The sequence below is a fragment of the Crotalus tigris genome, unplaced genomic scaffold (genome assembly GCF_016545835.1).
Source record: "Crotalus tigris isolate CLP2741 ecotype Arizona unplaced genomic scaffold, ASM1654583v1 scf7180000018085.976183, whole genome shotgun sequence".
Taxonomy (NCBI): Eukaryota; Metazoa; Chordata; class Lepidosauria; order Squamata; family Viperidae; genus Crotalus; species Crotalus tigris.
Window position 1 is genome coordinate 690273 of NW_024096816.1, and position 19514 is coordinate 709786.

The 19514-nt window shown below is 35.4% G+C and overlaps 1 protein-coding gene across 2 annotated transcripts in view; it reads right to left on the reverse strand.

Annotated features, from left to right (window-relative positions):
• Positions 1–19514, reverse strand: part of USP34 (ubiquitin specific peptidase 34) — a 149377-nt gene that overhangs the window by 58571 nt on the left and 71292 nt on the right. For both annotated transcript variants that reach the window (XM_039347569.1, XM_039347568.1), the window contains exons 22-36: positions 18392–18546; positions 18191–18304; positions 15161–15260; positions 14869–15028; positions 14150–14276; positions 13911–14058; positions 13541–13641; positions 11605–11814; positions 9686–9811; positions 7361–7483; positions 7178–7261; positions 5144–5230; positions 4812–5012; positions 1680–1762; positions 716–756 (exon numbers count right to left, since the gene is read on the reverse strand). In XM_039347569.1, the coding sequence (XP_039203503.1) occupies positions 716–756; positions 1680–1762; positions 4812–5012; positions 5144–5230; positions 7178–7261; positions 7361–7483; positions 9686–9811; positions 11605–11814; positions 13541–13641; positions 13911–14058; positions 14150–14276; positions 14869–15028; positions 15161–15260; positions 18191–18304; positions 18392–18546 (1860 nt within the window). The remainder of the gene's footprint in view (positions 1–715; positions 757–1679; positions 1763–4811; positions 5013–5143; positions 5231–7177; positions 7262–7360; positions 7484–9685; positions 9812–11604; positions 11815–13540; positions 13642–13910; positions 14059–14149; positions 14277–14868; positions 15029–15160; positions 15261–18190; positions 18305–18391; positions 18547–19514) is intronic.

The window sequence follows — 19514 nt, forward strand, 5'->3', positions numbered from 1 at the left end:
TGTAACTTTTGATTTTTTGCAATTTCTCTGAGCATTGTACGGTCTGACTTTGTGGTGAATTTGCTGGAACCTCCACTCCTGGGAAGATTGGCAACTGTCTTGAATGCTTTCCACTTGTGAATAATCTTCCTCACTGTAGAATGATGGACTTTTAATTGTTTGGAAATGACCTTACAACCCTTCCAAAACTGATGGACAGCAACAATTGCCTTTCTAAGATCATTACTGAAGTCTTTACTCTTTGACACTGTGTTAACACACACTTGAATGTATTTTAAATACCATAAAACTCTGCCTTTTATAGAAGAGTCACACTTGCTGATAATAAACTGATAAAGGGCATTTGATTAGCAGCATCTGGCTGCTACTTAGCTTCTTCATACCTATGGAAGCAATAAGAATGCACTTAGTTTTTCATACATGGCTTCTCCATTTTGGCTTTCTTTTTGTAAAATAAATGATGACATGGTAAAATATGTCATGTGTTGTTGTTCATCTGAGGTTGTATTTACCTACTTTTAAAAACTGCTAAGGACCAAATGATTTTTACTTTGTTCTGATATGTAAAACCATAGAACTCAAAGAGAGTGTACTTTGTTGTTCACATGATTGTATACTCTTCTATTAATACCTACAATATCTGGATTTCAGGTAAATAAATATGTGTTGAAGACTCCATATAATTTAATTTTTATGTTTTAACCAATGTACTGACCTTCATGTCTTGACCTATGATCAGCTTGAGCTTTCAACACCCTGTAGAGGAATAAAATAAATAAAATAAATCACACAATTTATTAAATATTATTTCAAATAATAAAAACACATGGATAAAGTTATTAACTCTCACTATTTAGAAAAAGTGATTTAATATTCTGCAGAATTTTGTTCTAATCTCTTAAAAGGTTTTACTAGTTTGCTATATAATATGTATTTCTTCTTGGCGCAAACAGTGTAATTAGATGATAACAGAGATATAACACTATACATAGCTTCCTGGCCCTGGCAGACAACTAATTAATTCATCCTGATTTAATCACAATGTATGAAGTAAAATAGCTATATTAAGTACATTGACTGGTATTAACAATTACTTATTTGTTCTCTTCTTTAGCCTGAAAAAATAGGTTTTACTTAACTATAGAACTGAGAATCTGCTGCAATAAGCCTGACTGATAATGAGATAGGGGAGATCAGCTAATAGTCTTTGACCCCTGATTTGAATACTATGTTGATTGAGTAGACCACTTGGGGTTATCTAATAAAGTCTCAGTCACTTAAGTTTCTTAGGTCACAAAAGAGGTTTTTTAACCAGATTTGGATATTAGAATGTTGCAATCGCCTAAGTTACAATTGTGCAATTTTCTCTGCTTTAAAAACTGGATAATGGTCTGCTTTTATAAAATATTAAAGTGACTTATAGGAAAATCCAAATTTAAAATATCTTGAATTCAAAATACACAGTTTTGATCTTAACAGAGATAATCTGAACATTTTTGTAAGATCAAAACACTACTAACAAGAAAGGATATAACAACTTTACTTATGCCTACTTTTAGCTACACATTTCTAGATAAAATGGAATATTATTCAATATACTGCTTAATGCAAATATATATATATATATGTATATATATACTATAAATCTTACCAAAGATATTAAAAAAAGGTTATTGTACCTAGGCGCCAAGTTGTCATATGTATAAGCAACACACATAAGTCGCTGAATCAAACTGGTTCCCTGGACAAGTACAAGAAATACCTTTAAAAAAATTGAAGTCAAAAAAGAACAGTTAATGCAACTGCTGCCTTAAAACTATGTGTTATATGTGTACATGTGTATGTATGTTTGTGTGTGTATAAAAATGAATAAAAAGTAACTGTATTGTTTATAAATCAAGCATTTTAATGATAAGCAAGACACCATATATTGAAACACACACAAAGTTCGATAAAATATGCCAGCTAGAATCTTTTCCCCCCATTTATCACAGTTTCAGTTTATTTACTAATATGATCATTTCGAGCAAGTGGCAGACTGGTATTTTTTTCCTTCTGTGTAGCTGAGAACATATTTAGGACTTCCCAAGTGTTTGCTTCAGTTATTTAATAGAGCTTGCAATTGGAAGCTATTTCCAGTGCTACTCTTTCAATTATGAAATCTGGGGAACTGTAATTTTTAAGAGAACAACTAAAGCGGTAGATTTAATCCCTGATTTTTCTGGAGAATCTCTGGGATATTTAAAAAAATTTCTGCTTGATTTTCATTTCACATAATCTGTTAATGACTTTAATTTAATTTAGGACTGTATTACATTTGTGCTCTTAAGTTTACATATCCCATGCAGAATTTGTAAGATGTACCATTTTGTAAGTAAACATGAGCGATCAGAAAAAACTTTTTTTAAAAAAAAATTAATTTTTTTCCAATTAAATATTGGGCATTACAGAATAGCACAGTCATTAAACAAAACATAGCAAAAAATGAATAAAATGGTCCAAAAGTCTGTATACTGTATATAATAAAATTGACACACTTTATTATATTGAAGTTGATATAACAATGGAGGTAAGTTTTCATGTCTGGGCTTTGTTAGTAAGTAGTGTATGAATATAGTCAATGATTTTCTTAGCTCTTAAGAAGAAACCTTTGTACATTTCATCCAGGGCTGTATCGGCTTTGCTGGTTATTAAAGTACAGGAAAAGCAAAAGAACGGTCAAAGGATCTACAAGCAAAATTAGTTCAACCTAATAAATCAGGTGAGGCATATAAAAAGATATCCAAATATTTGATGATGCTAATTAATAATGTTCAAATTCTGATCAAGAAGTAGAAAATAATTAATACTAAGCCATACAATCAGGTAGACCAAGACAGATGTTAAACATAGCTTTCAGAAAAATTTATCTGGATGCAACAAGAAATCTCCAAGCAACTTTTACTGAAATATATGCTTCTCTGGAATAAAGTGGGTGTGGCTGATTTAGCATGTACAATAAAAAGATACTTCAACAAAAATAGGCTGCATGGTAGAATCACCAGAAAACTATATTGCTACACCAAGGTCACAAAATATCCTGCCTACAATATACCAAACGTCACCTAGAGAAGCCTGAAACGTCTGGACAAAATCATTTGGAGTGATGAAATAAAAATAGACTTTTATGGTCACAAACATAAATGCTATGTTTGGAGAAGAATCAACAAGACCTATGAAGAGAGAATACAACCCATACTGTAAAGTAGGCATGTCAAACTCATGTCACGTGACGTCATACAACGTATCGCGACTTTTTCCCCATTGTTGGCAATGGGGTGGATGCGGTTTCAGTATGATGCATCTGGCCTGCGGGCCGGCAGTTTGACACCCCTGCTGTAAAGCATGTTTTGGAGGCATGGAGGTATGTGAGTTAAAATAGCACAAAGAATTTAATCAAAATTGATGGCAAAGTTAATGCAGCATATTATCAGAAAATATTGGAGGAAAATTTGCATGACTTTCCAATATGACAATGATCCATAATATAAGGACAAGTCAACCCTTCAATGGCTGCAACAGAACAATATTTATTTATTCTAATCTCAATATCATTGAGTCACTTTGTGGAGATCTCAAAATATGCAGTTCATGCTAGACAACCAAAAGTATATTATACAGGGCGTGAGGCTTTTTAATGAGAGTGGGCACCTTTACCAAAGAAAATTAAACAGTCATTCATAACTGTCATGAAAGATGCAAGCAAACATTAATGCTAAAGCGGGAAATACACAATATTAAGAACTAAGGATATGGAAAATTAAGACTAGGACCATTTTATAATTTCCTTTATTGCTATGGTTTAATGATTGTGCTATTCTGTGATGCCTAGTATTTTAATTTGAATCAACCTCAAATTTTTTTAAAAAAATATTTTATGCAATCACTCACATTTACTTACAAAATGGTCCATAATTCTTCAAGGGTTATGTAAATGTATGTGCACAACTGTAAATTTAATTCAATATAGTACTGAGTGCCGTGTGGTGAATCTAATTAATACCATTTTATCATATATTCATAATAAACTTTGTATAATGACTTTGAAATGAATGGCCTAAAGCAAGTTCAGCATGAATACTAGTACACACAAAAAATAACAACTAGGAATTTATAATTCAATTAAATAAAAAGTTCACACTTTAGATGTAGGTATAGTTTATCTTCCAAAATGTCTTGGAAATCAATGACCTGACTCAATATATTTAAAATATTATTTAAGAAAAATGCTTCCTTAAGGCTCTATGCTTTGTATTTCTATCTGCCATTTCAATTTAGCAAGTTGCCATTAAGAATATCCAGAATCAACCTTGCTTATGAGGTATCACTCTATATACTTGTATGCTAAAATTAAAATATCAATGGAAAAAGCTGAACGTATTGCAATCAAAGCGGTTTATATACAAAATTATGCTGTTCTCAAATCCAATTTCTATATTGTTAATTTATAAGGTACATCATATGTGCCCAGAAAATAAATATCCTTTACTCATCTTAATGATTTTCAGATATATAGGACTTCAATTTCCATAATTTCCAGTTATCAAAGATATGTGGAATGGTAATATATAGTAACTTGAAATATATAGTAACTTAGTAAGAATGCATTATTCCAATTAACCATTCATTATATTTACTAACATTTTTTCCCCTCTGACAATGGGTTTTCCAATTAAGTCTCTATGTAAACCTACATTTACAGTGTCACACCTGCCAGATAAGATTTTCTCTAAAGGCTTCGTTTTTATTGCTTTTAAAGAGAAGTTTTTCACCTCTGTTAAACGGGGTATGTGAAGGCCTTTTGTATGATCTCCTGCTGTTTTCCGTGATTTTCCTGGCCAAGTTCTTTTCCTGTGATTCTCTGCTACTCCAGACCAGGCAAAAACATCATGATAAGCTAAATCCAAATCTGAAGGATCCACTGCAAATTGGCATATCAACTTCAGCAAGCAAGCCAGACAATCGAGTAACCACTACAAATAAGAATCAATAAGCAGCTTTAACTTCATTTTTTTAAATAAAAAACACTTTAAAACAAAACTACAGATTCATTAGAGAAGTTGTGTATCTCATTAAGATGAGTCAGTTACAACTTGTCACTTACAACTGTCCATGATTCCTGATCTTTAGGTTCTAAAATTCCAGAATTAAATATTTCCAAGAGCTGTTGAAGACCTCCAGAAGCCACAAACTGTAATCAAATTATAGAAGGATCAGCAAGGAAAATAAGTAAGCAAGCAAGCAAGTACAAATATGCTATTGTACAAAAACCTCCCACTGCTAATTGAATAATTCTTTGCCTGTACTCTGGCCTTACTGTTTATCTTTATCAAAACCCACAGCAGAGTCCCCAAGAAATGGGAGATGGCAATTATTGTCCCTATATACAAAAAAGAAAAAAAATGACCCTGCTAATTATAGACCAATGAGCCTCCTTCAAGACAATCAGCAAAGACACCTACAATAGAAATTCCAGGAATAGATGGAAAAAGCAAACATTTGCAAAGGAGTGGCTTTAGGGAAATCCAATCCACCATCTCACTGAATAATACTGAATAATACTTTCTGCAACACAACCTCTCTTTATGCTCTTTTTATAGATTTCAAAGCAACATTTGATTCCATATCCTGAGCTAATTTGTGGGAAAAACTGAAGACTCTCAATTTACCAAACTTTACTTCATTTAATATGTATAGTATCTGAAGGAACCTCATTCAATATAAGCTGTAACCCCCAAGGCCATCTTACCAGTGCAGTAAAACTGAGAAAGGCATCAAGTAAGCTGCATATTGGCTACATTCTTATTCTATATCAATTGTATGGTGGCCATCTCTACAACATGGATTTTTACTCCCTCAAATTTGATGGAGGATACATCTCTGTTTTACTCTATCAAGATACTGCAGCAATACTTTCTGGAACACCCATTGGCTTCAAAGAACAGCAAGAACACTAACATAATTCTGCTCAACTGGGTACTCAATTATCACAAAACTAAAATCATAGCATTTGGCAAAAGATCCAAGAGCCACTCTTGGAGCATAGATGGCCACAAGATTATAAATGTCCTGTTTAAAATTCCTGGGGGCAGTAGGAAAGCCCATGAGCACTATGTTTGCTGAATATGCATGAAGGAGTTTATCTGCCATTCTTATATCTTTAATCAACAAGAAGTAGCCACAATATCATGGCAGCACTCAAATTATTCAAAGCCAAGCCAATAACACAACTTTATTTTGCTCAGTTAGGCTCCTTCTCCTATTTTCCATTGTTAGAACTTTTATAATCCAAATTTCTAAGATCAGCCCTTCAAATCCCAAAATGTGTCTTTAATGACACCCTTCAATTAGAGAAAGGCCTCATGAAAATGGAAGCTAAAGTGATCATATTCAACTCAGACTATCCTTTTTTCACCCTTGACTAATTAATTATGAGTGACGACTGTCAATCCATATGGAAACAGGCAATGGCAACTAGAATCTTATGCTTGGGTTTCTCTCCAGGTCTTCTATTCAGTATGGGATATTATACAAAACCCTCGTTAAACAGCAAGACAGAGCACCAGGACACCAACTTTACTGCTAGTGAGTCCAACAGATACTCTACCTCCCCTACGGCATACTTAACTAAGCTTGAACCACCTAAATACCAGAGGCCTTTAGTCTGACACGATGTCATGCCCTTCCCTCAGTGTTTGCCATACTAGAGCGCTCTGTAATTTGATATAGTCTTCCACAAACAATCCTTTATGCTTCCCTACAGCCATTTAATGTTCCTATTCCTTATTTAAGATTTGTTTAGACTTTTTTATTTACTTTATTTTAATACATTTTATATATTTCAGCTTTTCATATTTTTTAAAACTTTGATATATTTTGTTTTTACTTGACTGTGCCCCATGCTCCTATGGTCTACAACCATTACAAATTTGTTAAAATTTAAATTAAAAATGAGCAATTTATTATTGTATAAAGAACAATTCCTTTTTTACTTTATGAAAGGATTTATTCAAAAATGCAACCTGTAGTTGTTTGTCAATATCTCATTTTCTAATTAAAATCAAAAAGTAAAAGTACAGACACATGTGAACAAAGGCACATACCACCAGAATAGCATTTTTATATAATAATTTCAAACCTTGCAACTCCAAGTGTTTTTACTGTTTTCTATTTGATCTTCACTTGAATCATCAGAATCTGGATAAAGATCACTGTAACTTCCCTAAAATCAATGAGAAAAACATAATGATCATGAAGGGTAAGTTATAAAAGGAATTTTATGAATTTATATGAAACAAAATTTTGAAAAATAAAATACTACCGTGGATTCCCGCCTTATTCTTCTATTGGGTTTTCCAAGCGCTTCAATTATTTCAAGGGCATACAGAAGTTTATGGGCACTTTTTATTCTTAAAAGATCTTTCCAACTGAATCCATCATTACTCTTTAAAAAATAAAACAGATTAGACAAAGTCTGTAAGAGAGGATCAACTATAAGCTTGAATATGCACTTGTATTTATATACAATCATGTCTTAATTATACCCTCTGTTGAATATAATTTGATTCATGTTGAATGTATGGTTAAAAATCTGTTTTAATCTATGGTTCATTAGAGACTCCTTCAGTTAGAGCTATATTAAAAGAAAACAGGAAATGCTGAATAGATTACAGTTTTTGAAGTTTCCGTTATTTACTATCTATATTTTAGTTTATGCTTAACTGATTAAAATGAAATTGGATTGTCCATTCCACAAAATTATTCCAGATATATAAAGTCATTTGCCATTATCAGCAATATACCTTCATTTATACTTTTGTAGCTTTAATGAAATGTGACCACTTGCTATAATTTAAAAAGCTGCTGGAAGATATGCATGACAATGGTCTTGAACAACCAAAAGAGACCTGGAATTATTTATTTATTTTACTTATTTATTTATTAGACTTGATTGCCATCCATCTCACCTATAGGTGACTCTGGGCATTACATTAACTTACATTAACAAAGAAACAACCAGGGGGATGAGCTCATAGTTCAGTGGAGGATTTCCACATTAGTCACAGCCACAAACACATTCCAAATAACCTTACAATAATCTGCCCCAGACACCTACCATGGACCTGTCCATTTTGAGTTCAAATCTGAATGAATTTATCTACCAGATAGCAAGATGCTCCTGTAGCTCTCCCTCCCCAGCAGGGAACAAGTCATCTTAAACGGGGCCATTGGCCAACTATGATGACATTTTTCACTATTCTTATTACTATGTTGTAAACCGAAATACGTGGTTTTATTCCTGCTCATTTAGACTCATTGTCTTCCTCTAATGGCATATTTTCTGGTGCTTTATCTCCTAGACCTCCTTAGAGAACAAAGGTATGTCCCAGGATCAGTGAACAAGGAGAAGCCACATAGGAGCACTCCGGTGCAGGTCTTAGCCACCTCCTGATTCCAATCAACAACTAAAGCCAAACTGTCCCCCAAATCCATAGGAAAGATCCCAAGACCCCTTTGAAACCCATCTGGTCCATCTGGGCATACCAATCTAAAAGGCCTCATTGGGTCTATGACAACTCACCACGACCACCTAACTGCAGCCAACTCACCATGGGACAATTCACCATGGCTAACTCACCATGAGACGATTCACCGCTGGATAAGAGTTACAGTAATATCAAAGAAATAGTGGAATGGAATAACTAAAAAAATGATGCCAAAGGAGTGACAAAATGAAATGTAAATGACAAAAATTAAAATATTTTTAAAATTATTTTAAATAATTAAATTGAATTGTTGAATTATCATGCAGCAAGCTGTCATGCAGCGAGCATAGTGAATTGGCTGTGGCAAATTGGCCATGGAGAGTTGGCTGCGGCGAGATGTCCCATTCCATGCTAATTCTGTGACTGGTTGCCCATGGCAAGTTCTCTCACTGGGAGTTGGCCATGGTGAATTGGCTATGGCAGGTTGACCATGGCAAGTTGGCTGTGGCAAGTTATCACATTCCATGCTATAGTGGCCTCAGAAAGCCCCAGAATAGCATTTCTCACTGGCCCGCCTGCCTCAATTTTTCCCAGCAACTTCCTTTCCCTTGCTTCTTGATATCTGTATAAAGAGGGCAGACTCTCTGTGGAGGAATGGGACAACTTGCCACAGCCAACTCACCATGGGACAACTCTCTGCGAAACAATTTAACAATTCTATTTAATTATTTAAGATAAATAAAAAATAATTTTTAATTTTTTTAATTTTTATCGATCACATTTCATTCTGTCCCTCCATTTGCATCCTTTCTTTAGTGATTCTATTTCACCATTTCTTTGTTACTAGTGTAATTTTTGTCCAGCAACAAGTTGTCCTGTGGTGAGTTGGCCATGGCGAGTTGTCCCACAGTGAGTTGTCTCTGGTGAGTTGGTTGTGACAAGTTGGCCATGGTGAATTGTCATAGACCCCTCTGTGGTGCCACGCATACAGCCTTCCAAATGACGTAATAGTTGTTTCTCTCCTTCTCAAGAGATATGAATAGTAATAGATATTTAAATCTCCAATCTCCAAACTGTGATGCCAAATTTAAACTATATGCAGCACTTCCAACTTCATGTATCAACAACTGCAAATATTTAAGAGATGACTTTTTGCTCACCTGATCATCTAAAATATTTTGAAATGCCTGAAGCATATTAGGACATGTAGGCAGTAGCATTAACAACTCCCAAACTCGCCTTGATAGATTTTCTGCATGAAGGTGGAGTTCTTCACATTTTGCACTCTGAAGACACAGATAAAAATATATCATGCATATATAAAAACAGACATTAAATAAATTACAAGAACAATAATTTTGTCACATAGATTGTAATAGATGTTCTAATAAAAATTTTCATGCTGAATTCAAAAAGAGAATCAGTTTTTTTCTATCAGGCTTAATTTTCTTGTGAACTTGTTTTCTTTATTCTTTCAATTGGTTAAATTACAACACAATATAGTATTTTAACTATAGTATTATATTTGTATCAATCAAAATCGAGTTATTACTGTTGTTCTTGAGCACAAATAACTTCCAATCAAAGGTAGAAGGTATGACAGCACAAAACAGCACGTTGTGTAGGTTGAATCATGTCTGAATATGTCAGATAAGAGCACAACCTCTGCCTGGAGAGCAGTTCATGGCAACCTGGTGCCATGACGGAAAGTGAAAACAGTTTAAGTGTATGTTCTCTATATTCAAGTTAAATATTAAATTGATTGTAATAGCTTTTTGCTTATGTACATACTGATATCATACCCCCAAACAGTGACAATCATCGTTATACTTTTCCTTTATGTATGGTAACTTAAAATTTAACTCTCAGAAATGAAGCTTCTTGTCATACCTTTGTTTGAACTTTATTTTGATTATAAAATGGGTGACCAAGATGAGAACTGAGCCTCTCATAGTTGTCGTGTGACAGTTAAGAACAGAAAAAAATCATTACATTCAGAAAGAATGTCCAAAACACACCTCACATTTCCAGACAAAAAATGAGATGAATAGTCCACCTGTGAACCCTGAAAAAAAAAATTCTTCCTCCTTTGCATATCAAACTTAGACTGATGAAAAAATGCATTAAAGAGATGGATAAAACAGGAACTGGAATGTGTACTTGAGAAATAAATTTCATTAGATTAGTAATTCTAAGATTAAGATATTTTTGTAGTCGTTGAACTGATAAAATATGACAAATCTCATGAAAGTTAAGTTGAAAAAGTTATATGATAATCATTCAAAAATATCTGCAAAAACATTTGGGGAAATCTGATATTCATTTTTTGAATTCTTATTTGGATCTTTTCCTTAATGATCATGGTGAACAATTACACCAGGACATTTCAAACATGGGAAAGCAGTATCAAGAGGGCTGCCAGTATGACTTCTAGGCTTTTAATTATCGAAGTGCCTGACAAAAAAAAAAAAAATTAAAAACATATCTGAATTTAGCATGCAAAATATTGTAAGATTAACCAGTTTTTGTTTCTGCAGCACAAATAATTCCCCCCCCGAGTTATTTTACATTATTTATAACCACTATATAGCTCCATGTAGGATAATATAAAACTAAACTTCAGATGGGAAAAGAAACTAACAAAAAAAAACGCCAATTTTACTCATCGATACTGAAAGTTTTCATGAATCTCTTAAATTTAACAGCAAAAATGAACAATTATGTTAGTTATACACATAACAGTATTTGGTGAGCCATTGTATAGCATCTAACATCTTTTGAAATTAAACCCCCACCTCACATACACACACACACTTGTCCACTATAGCCTTCTGCAATATATACCTAAATACTGCAGATTGTATTTTTCAATGACAAGAAATTTGGATAATTTTTAATTATCTTTTGAAATACATTCTGTGGTTGTTCAATTTTTATTTTATGTTTGGTACCCATTTCATCTGAGATTATGCAACAGTGCCTATTGCCTGACAGATGCAGACCCCTGCCATGTTTGTGCATGCATGGTTATATATTACATAAAACACAATTTGTGCATAAGAGCCTTGATGAAAGTTACCTCACTATCTTCCATAGCTACTTCTGCGGGTGGAGGCTTAAAGGAGGCAAGCATTTCTAGCAAATCAAACAGGGTAGTAAGATGAGGCTCTTGCAGAAGTAAGAGCATTGGAATGTTGTCCTTCTGAGGTGCTGGCAAGCAGGATGCTGGAAGCTGAACTCCTTCCCCTTTTCGCTCTCTCCTTGGAGCACCCAAGGACACAAAGACCATCTTGAAATTACAAGTGAAGATAAATTTATTTTTTAAAAATTAAGGAAATTATTATTATAAAGGTATCTGTATATTGGTACCAAAAGTATGCCTTCAACACACTGATTAGGGCCATGAGAAAGTTGTTCATGTAGTAGGGAGAAGGAAAGGTACAAGTCAGTCCTCTGACAAAGTACAAAAATTCTTGCTGGCAATGGATAAATTAGCTAGATGCTGTAAGTTGTATGAGTATCATGTGGATAGAAGAGACAAGACAATGGAATATTATCATTTCAGATAAATCAGCAAGTCATCCATACTGAGAAAACTAATGTGGTGTCATGTGACTGCGACTTGCAACTTCCTGGCTTCCCCACTGACTTTGCTTGTCAGAAGCTAGCAGTAAAGTTCACAAATAGCAATCATGGGACTGTAGGATGCTGCAACTATCATAAATGCATGCCAGGTGCCAAGCATGCAAATTGCAATCATTTGATCATGGGAGATACAGCAATGACCACAATTTTTGAGGACTAGTTGTAATTCTTCTTTTTCAGTGTTATCATAACTTTGAATGGTCACTGAACAAGTGACTGGTAAGCAAGGACTATGTTAATTTTAAATAGGTTTTACGGCATTTCCAATACTTTATCTTCCCATGTTTCACATTTTCCAGCTGACCAACAAATACACCCTTTCTGCACCTTTAACAGAACTTTCTGCTAAAATAAGGTAAAGCTTTTTGACGAGATATATTTTATTTATAGGTAGTCTTCACCTACCTATTGACTCCAGGTATGACAGCATTGAAAAAATAACTTTATGACCAATGCCCCATTTATGACCTTCACAGTGTCCTAAAGTCAGGCATGTGATCACAGTTACAATCAGTATAAATTGTTCCATACCTTACCTGTTGTTTTGATTTTCTTTCCTACCCTTGCCCAGCAGAGAAACTGGAGAAAGGAGATTACAAGAGAATAAATATGCACACAATGGGGAATATATCAGGCTGTTTGTGTAATGTGCACACAGCTACTGGTACCTGCACATTGCTTTCAATGTGTATTGCTCATTGTGCATATTTACTCTCTTGTAATTCCTTCCTCCCCAATATTATACTCTGTAAGGGCGGGGGGGGGGGGGAAAGCAATTTCACTAGGCAATGTCTCCTTGCTTCATCTCCTCCTCCTCTTGCATAGTGGAAAGATTAGCAAGGGAGCAATTAACAGAGACTAAGCCTGCCCACAATGGGAATTACTGGGCTGTCTGTGTAGCATACAGCCGCCAATAGCAACACATTGCTTTCCATGTGTGTTCCCCTTTTGGGTCTGCTTACTCTTTTATAATCACTTTTCTCCAATTACTGTAAATACAAGCATTATTTCCCTTTTGTTAATTATCTCAGGGTAAAGGTGAGGTTTCCAAAGGGCAGGGGGGTGATTAGGAAGCAAACAAAAGCCAAAAGTATGAAAATGATTAGTTTTGAGCCTGCTATTCCCAGAGCTACTGGGGTGAGCTCTCCAAAACACAGGAGAGTGGGGAAAAGAAAAGCACAGTTGTGGTCATATGATTTCCTACATAGCAATCACTTTGCTTAGTGATTGAGTTGCAGGTACCAATTGTAATGTTTAAGATGTTGGCCCAGAAACCATGGAACTGTGAGTTCTAGTTCCACTTAGGCTCATTTGCTCATTTTTAATCACTATAGTATGTTTTATAATCAGCTCTGAATATTTATCAATACCTGCATATCTTTAAATCCCAATTCATGAAGTGTTTTTTCATCATAGTCAGTTGTTAGTTCATGTCCAGAAGAAATCATTCTTACAGGACCCATGAGACCCCCTACAAATGAAAACAAAGTTGTTTTCAGTACTTTGCCTTCTCTCTCCATCAAACATATGACAATCATTTTACAGAACTATAGAAATAATACATATTTTATTATTTTAGTCACTCCCTCACCATTCATGTACTAACTTGAGAAAAACACAACAGCTTTTTTTTTTGTATGAAGATGGTATGAAAATAGAGACAAAATGAAATCTACCACCCAACTCAAATTGGATTGCAAATCAGTCAAGTTTTAATCAGAAAACTACTTTAAAATGTACCTGGGAAATCTCCTTTTCTACTGATTTGACCAAATTCTTGCAGATGTGCTTGCTGATTCAACTGTTCTTTCTGCAAATTTTCATACCAATGTGTAACCTCAGCTCTTAGATCTGCTACCTGATCACTTGGGTACATTTCAATGGTCATCTGGAACAGAACATATTGTACATTAAATTTATTTCTCAGATAAGATAAGAGATTTAAAGCAACATAGGGGTGAAAGCAAATTAAAACATACTTTGTCAGGAAGTCCAGCTGGTTGACAAACAATTCTGAGAGGTAGTGATTGTTTATCACTCAATGCTTTTAAATGGCTACTGATACCAGTGCCTTCTATTTGCCATTGCCTCAGATGATACGCAAACCTGAAGAAAAAGTATTATAAAAGGGGAAATCAATGCCAAATTATTTCTTTAAAAACCAAATGTATCTAAGCAAATGTATGGAAATGTACATATCTACCTGTTCAAAGTGAAATTAATAGGCTGAGCTCATATACAAAGACAAGTGACTATGAATTTCTTAGTATTTTAGGATTTGTGAAGTTTATGAATTTTTGTCGAGATCTAAAGAACTATAAAGATAATTTAATGAGCTCAATGTTTCAGCCTTATCTTAAAAGTAGATTACTCAACTTTACATACCAAACCAAAGGATGTTTCAAAACCAGAATGATTTATATCACAGGCAACATTATCTAACCAAAGGATGTTTCAAAACCAGAGTGATTTATATCACAGGCAACATTATCTCTCTCTCCCTACAATCTTTTATCCCACCCCCACCCCCTAGTCCTTGAAAATAATCCACTTTGCATTTGCAACAAAATTTTCTGAATTTTCTTTTGAAAATCCTAAATATAAGTAGTTAAAAATAATACTGAGACCACAAAAACAATGTTCAGTCATTTTTCTTAAAATACTACTTTTTGATAAAACAATAAAGGAAACAGTTTACCTTCTCCGAAAAGCTTCTAAATGTGTTTTAAGCATGAGAAGTCCTCGTTCAATAATGGTAAGACTGGAATGAGAATCTTGCTCTAGATTACTTGATGCTATCATTAGGCTTTCCATGCACTTGCTAATAAATTCCTGTTCTTTCTCCAGACCTGTTTTACCTAAAAGAGTTAAAAATAAATGACCTAGATTAAAAAAAATATTTATTTTTTATTTCCATAAGAAAAAAAGTAATGATTTAAACTATTTTGTTTGTAACTCTAAACTCAGAATTTTCAAACAAGTTCTCATACCATTAATATAATAGGAGTTAATGTACTGTATAGCTGCCCGGCTCACATCTCCAGATTGTGCTCTTAAAGCAATGCCCCAGAATTGGTCCATACCACACAACTGTAAAAAAAAAGAAAAAGAAAAAAAGAAAAACTAGTATTACTGACAATTGATTATTTCTGTCCAAGAGTCAAGTAAAATTATCTATCATATCTTCCTCACATCTTTATTAGTAGCACTGGTAAGGATTTTATTCTATGCCAAAAGAAAGTACATAGTGATATGAGAAAATAAGTACACATCATTGAAATAAGTTTACTTTTTCAATATATTTCAATATAGGGATACTTCATCTTCATTTCAACAATATTGGTAAAGGAATGTAATATAACAAATAACATGCACCATTTACATTTTATAATCCAGTGTGTAATTTAATTTTGGATCACATCAGATGCAAATGTTGAAGTGGGTGGTCACATGCCTAGAGCAAAAGAACATTAGGAGGCTTCAAAAATATTATACAGGCCTATAAGTCTGGGAAGGAATGTCAAACATTTGCCGAACAATTGGATGCTAATTATTGCACTGTCTAGATCATATAAAAGTGGAGATGATTTCAAACAACTGCCAATTAGCTCAAGTCACACCGTCCCAGCAAATTCAGTCAGAGAGTATTCACACAATATGGTGAAAGAAGTCTCTATAAACTCCAGAATTTCATTATGTGAAATTCATTTATGATAGCTCTCACCACTCCTGAGTGTCCATTCTACCATTAGAAAGAAGACGCACAAATTAGATCTATATGAAAGGTGTGCCAAGAGGAAATCTCAACTGTCCAGAAAGAATACCAGGTCAAGACCCAAAATTTGTTCATGAATACCTAGATAAAGACCAGGATTTCTGGAACAATGTAATCTGAACAAATGTGACAAAAATGGAATAATTTGGAAATAGTACCAGGTAATATGTCTGGTGAAAACCAAAGAGAGTATGTTTCATAATAATCAGATATAACTATAAAGCATGGTGGTACAAATGTTCCTCTGTTGCATTAGGGCCTGGCGAGTAAAAGAGTACACGGCTGTATCCTTTCCCCTTATTTATTCAACCTATATGGTGAATAAACACTGCATTCAGAAAGTACTCAGACACTTTTGTCAATTTTGTTATGCTGCAGCCTGATTCTACAGTTGTTGAAGTTTATTTTTTTTTCTCATTAATCTACCCTCAGTACCCCTTAATGACAAAGTGAAAACAGAATTTTAGAAATGTCTGTAAATTTATGAAAAAGAAAAAACTGAAATATCACATGCTGGCATAAGTATTCAGCCTCTTCATTTAGTACTTTGTTGAAGTACCTTTGGCAGCAATTACAGCCTTGAGTCTTTTGGGGTATGATGTGACAAGCTTTGCACACCTGGATTGTGGGATTTTCTGCTATTCTTCCTTGCAAATCGTCTCAAGCTTAATCAGGTGGGATGGCGACCATTGATGGACAGCCATTTTCCGGTCCCTCCAGAGATGTTCAATACGGTTCAAGTCAGGGCTCTGTCCAGGCCACTCTAGGACATTCACAGAGATGTCCCTAAGCCACTCCTGTGTTGTCGTGACTGTGTGCTTAGGATTGTTGTCATGTTGGAAAGTGAATCTTCGGCCCAGTCTGAGGTCCTGAGCGCTGTGGAACAGGTTTTCATTGAGGATATCCCTGTACTTTGCTCCATTCACCTTTTCAACCCTGATCAGTCTCCAGTCCCTGCTGCTGAAAAACACCCCCACAGCATGATGCTGCCACCACCATGCTCCACTGTTGGAATGATATTGGGCAGTTGATGGGTGGTACCTGGCTTTCTCCAGGCATAACATTTAGAACTGAGGCCAAACAGTTCAATCTTGGTTTCATCAGACCAGAGAATATTTTTGCTCACAGTCTGAGAGTCCTTTAGGTGCTTTTCTGCAAATTCCAAAAGGGCTTTCATGTGCTTTACACTGAGGAGAAGATTCAGTCTAGCCATTCTGCTATAAAACCCAGATCGATGTAGGGCTGCAGTGATGCTTATGCTTCTGGAACTGTGTCTCCACATGGCATCTCTGGAGCTCAGTCAGATGGACCATCGGTATCTTGGCCACCTCTCTTACTAAGGCCCTTCTCCTCCAATTGCTCAGTTTGGCCAGGTCACCAGCTCTTGAAGAATCCAGGTTGTGCCAAATGTTTTCCATTTGAGAATTATGGGGGCCACTGTGCTCTTAGGAACCTTCAGAGCAGTAGAAATATTATTGTAGCATTCCCCAGATCTGTGCCTTGCAATAATCCCCGTCTCTGAGCTTTGGAGGCAGTTCCTTTGACCGCATGGCTTCTGTTCTGCTACAGCAGAGGTGTCAAACTCGTAATGTCCATTGCCAGCATGACACATCCAGGCCACGGGCCGGCAGTTTGCATTGTGCTACAGTATGCATTGTCAGCTGTGAGGCCTTTTAAAAAAAGTTGTGTGCCTTTCCAAATCATTTTTCATTTAAGATGTTTTGTATATTTTCTGGGATTTTTGGTAAATCCACTTTTTTTAATATAGTGCTTTATTTTTCTTTTTGGCTTCTTGATTATCTTTCAAATGGCATGTAGATGTTGTTTATCTCAACAGGTAGATGTTGTTGATGGCTTCCAGGAATTCTTTAGCTTTTTTGGACTTAGCTTGATCTAGGATACACAAAGGTTCCCGGCAGAAGCTATGGTTAAGTCTGTCCATGTGTCTGAAATCAAGGAGTTTTCATCATGTCTTCTGACTGCTGGTTAATGTTCATGGATGCACTCTGTTAATCTTCTGCCTGATTGTCCTATAGAGGACAAGAACACTCCCACTAACATTGATAGGGCAAATCATTAATATATAAACAGAAAACAAACCTCATTCCCTTTTAGCACTGATGGGGTTATCTGGTTGGGTAATGAAACATCTGCAGGAAAACAACCAAACTCAAAAAACATCAAACACCCCACAGATATGTTAGTTTTACAAAAAATGAAACAGTCGCTCAGTACATTTGCATACCTCTGAGTTTGAACCACCATCATATGCGCTAGTAGCCAACCGAGCCAAATTACATAAATGCTGAAACAAGTTTAATCCAGTCATACTAATTGTTTCAGGCTTCAGCTGAGGCATCTAAGAAAAAAAAAGAATTATCATTTTGAAGCTTGTACTCAACAGAAATGATAACTGATTATGTAGCAAAGATCAAATCCACTTTACCTTTTCTAAAAAAAGGTGCTTGTAGGTTTCCATTCCCATTGCATGTTGATCTTTACTTCTTACTTGATTTAAGAACCAGTGTAGAGCATCATCATAACATTCAGAATCTTCAACTAAACAGTGCCATAATACATCAACTTGTTCCAGACTCAGCCCTAAAAATTCAAATATATTTTATTCATGAAATTTGCTATCCACTTTTTATTCAGATTATAATAATCCTCCAATGGTTATAATTTGGATTAATCTCGCTCTCCTCTGCAATACAAAACCAGAACAACAAAAACCAATAACAGTACAGGTTCAATAAAAATCCTAGGTTTATTTTTCTAATCAGTGAATTTCTATAAACATATATTGTCATGGTGATATGTCCTGTTCATCAGATTCACAGATTTGGTGTACTTGACCTTGTCTGGGGAAAGAGAACAGGCTGTTCCACCCCTTAGAATCCCTAGGCTGTATGGCTCCATCCCAGAAGCAGGTGCCAATTTTGGAGTGGCTGCCCTGCAACAACACTGTGCCTGATCCAAAATGTTTCCCACTTCCAGGGCAGAGCCACATGGCCTATAGATGGTGTGAAGTGGATTGGCATGCTATCTTTCTCCAATATGAGCTCCGGAGATCTTTCAAAAGTTAAGTGCAATATTGGTGATGGGGGTATGTGGAAGTGTGGGAGACCTTGTAGGATGGGAAGCAGGCCCAAGGCTGCAAGGATCCTGACGGATCGGAAGCAAACCACAGGATGCCTGCGGGTACAGGAGGCCTTGGGAGCTCAGGGCAGGTGGGTCTTGGCCTTCCTAGATATCCCAGGGCCTCGCCCACCTGAGGTATCCCATGCACTACTTAATGAAACACCGGAACAGGAGTGGGGGTCATTAAGTAATGCTATCACATGGGCACTTTGCTTATCGACCATCATCACTTGCAACCATAAGAGGCAGGCTCCATTATGTTGTAACTTGATGACTATCTGGAATCTGCTCCCTTCAGGTGTGACTTACACTATTTTAGACTGTAAGGGAACTGGAAAAATTCACAGAAGATTGAGCTATGAGTGTCTATCAGTACTGATGGCCATTATTACCTTCAGAATCACAGATGCCATGCCTTGTATTCCAGC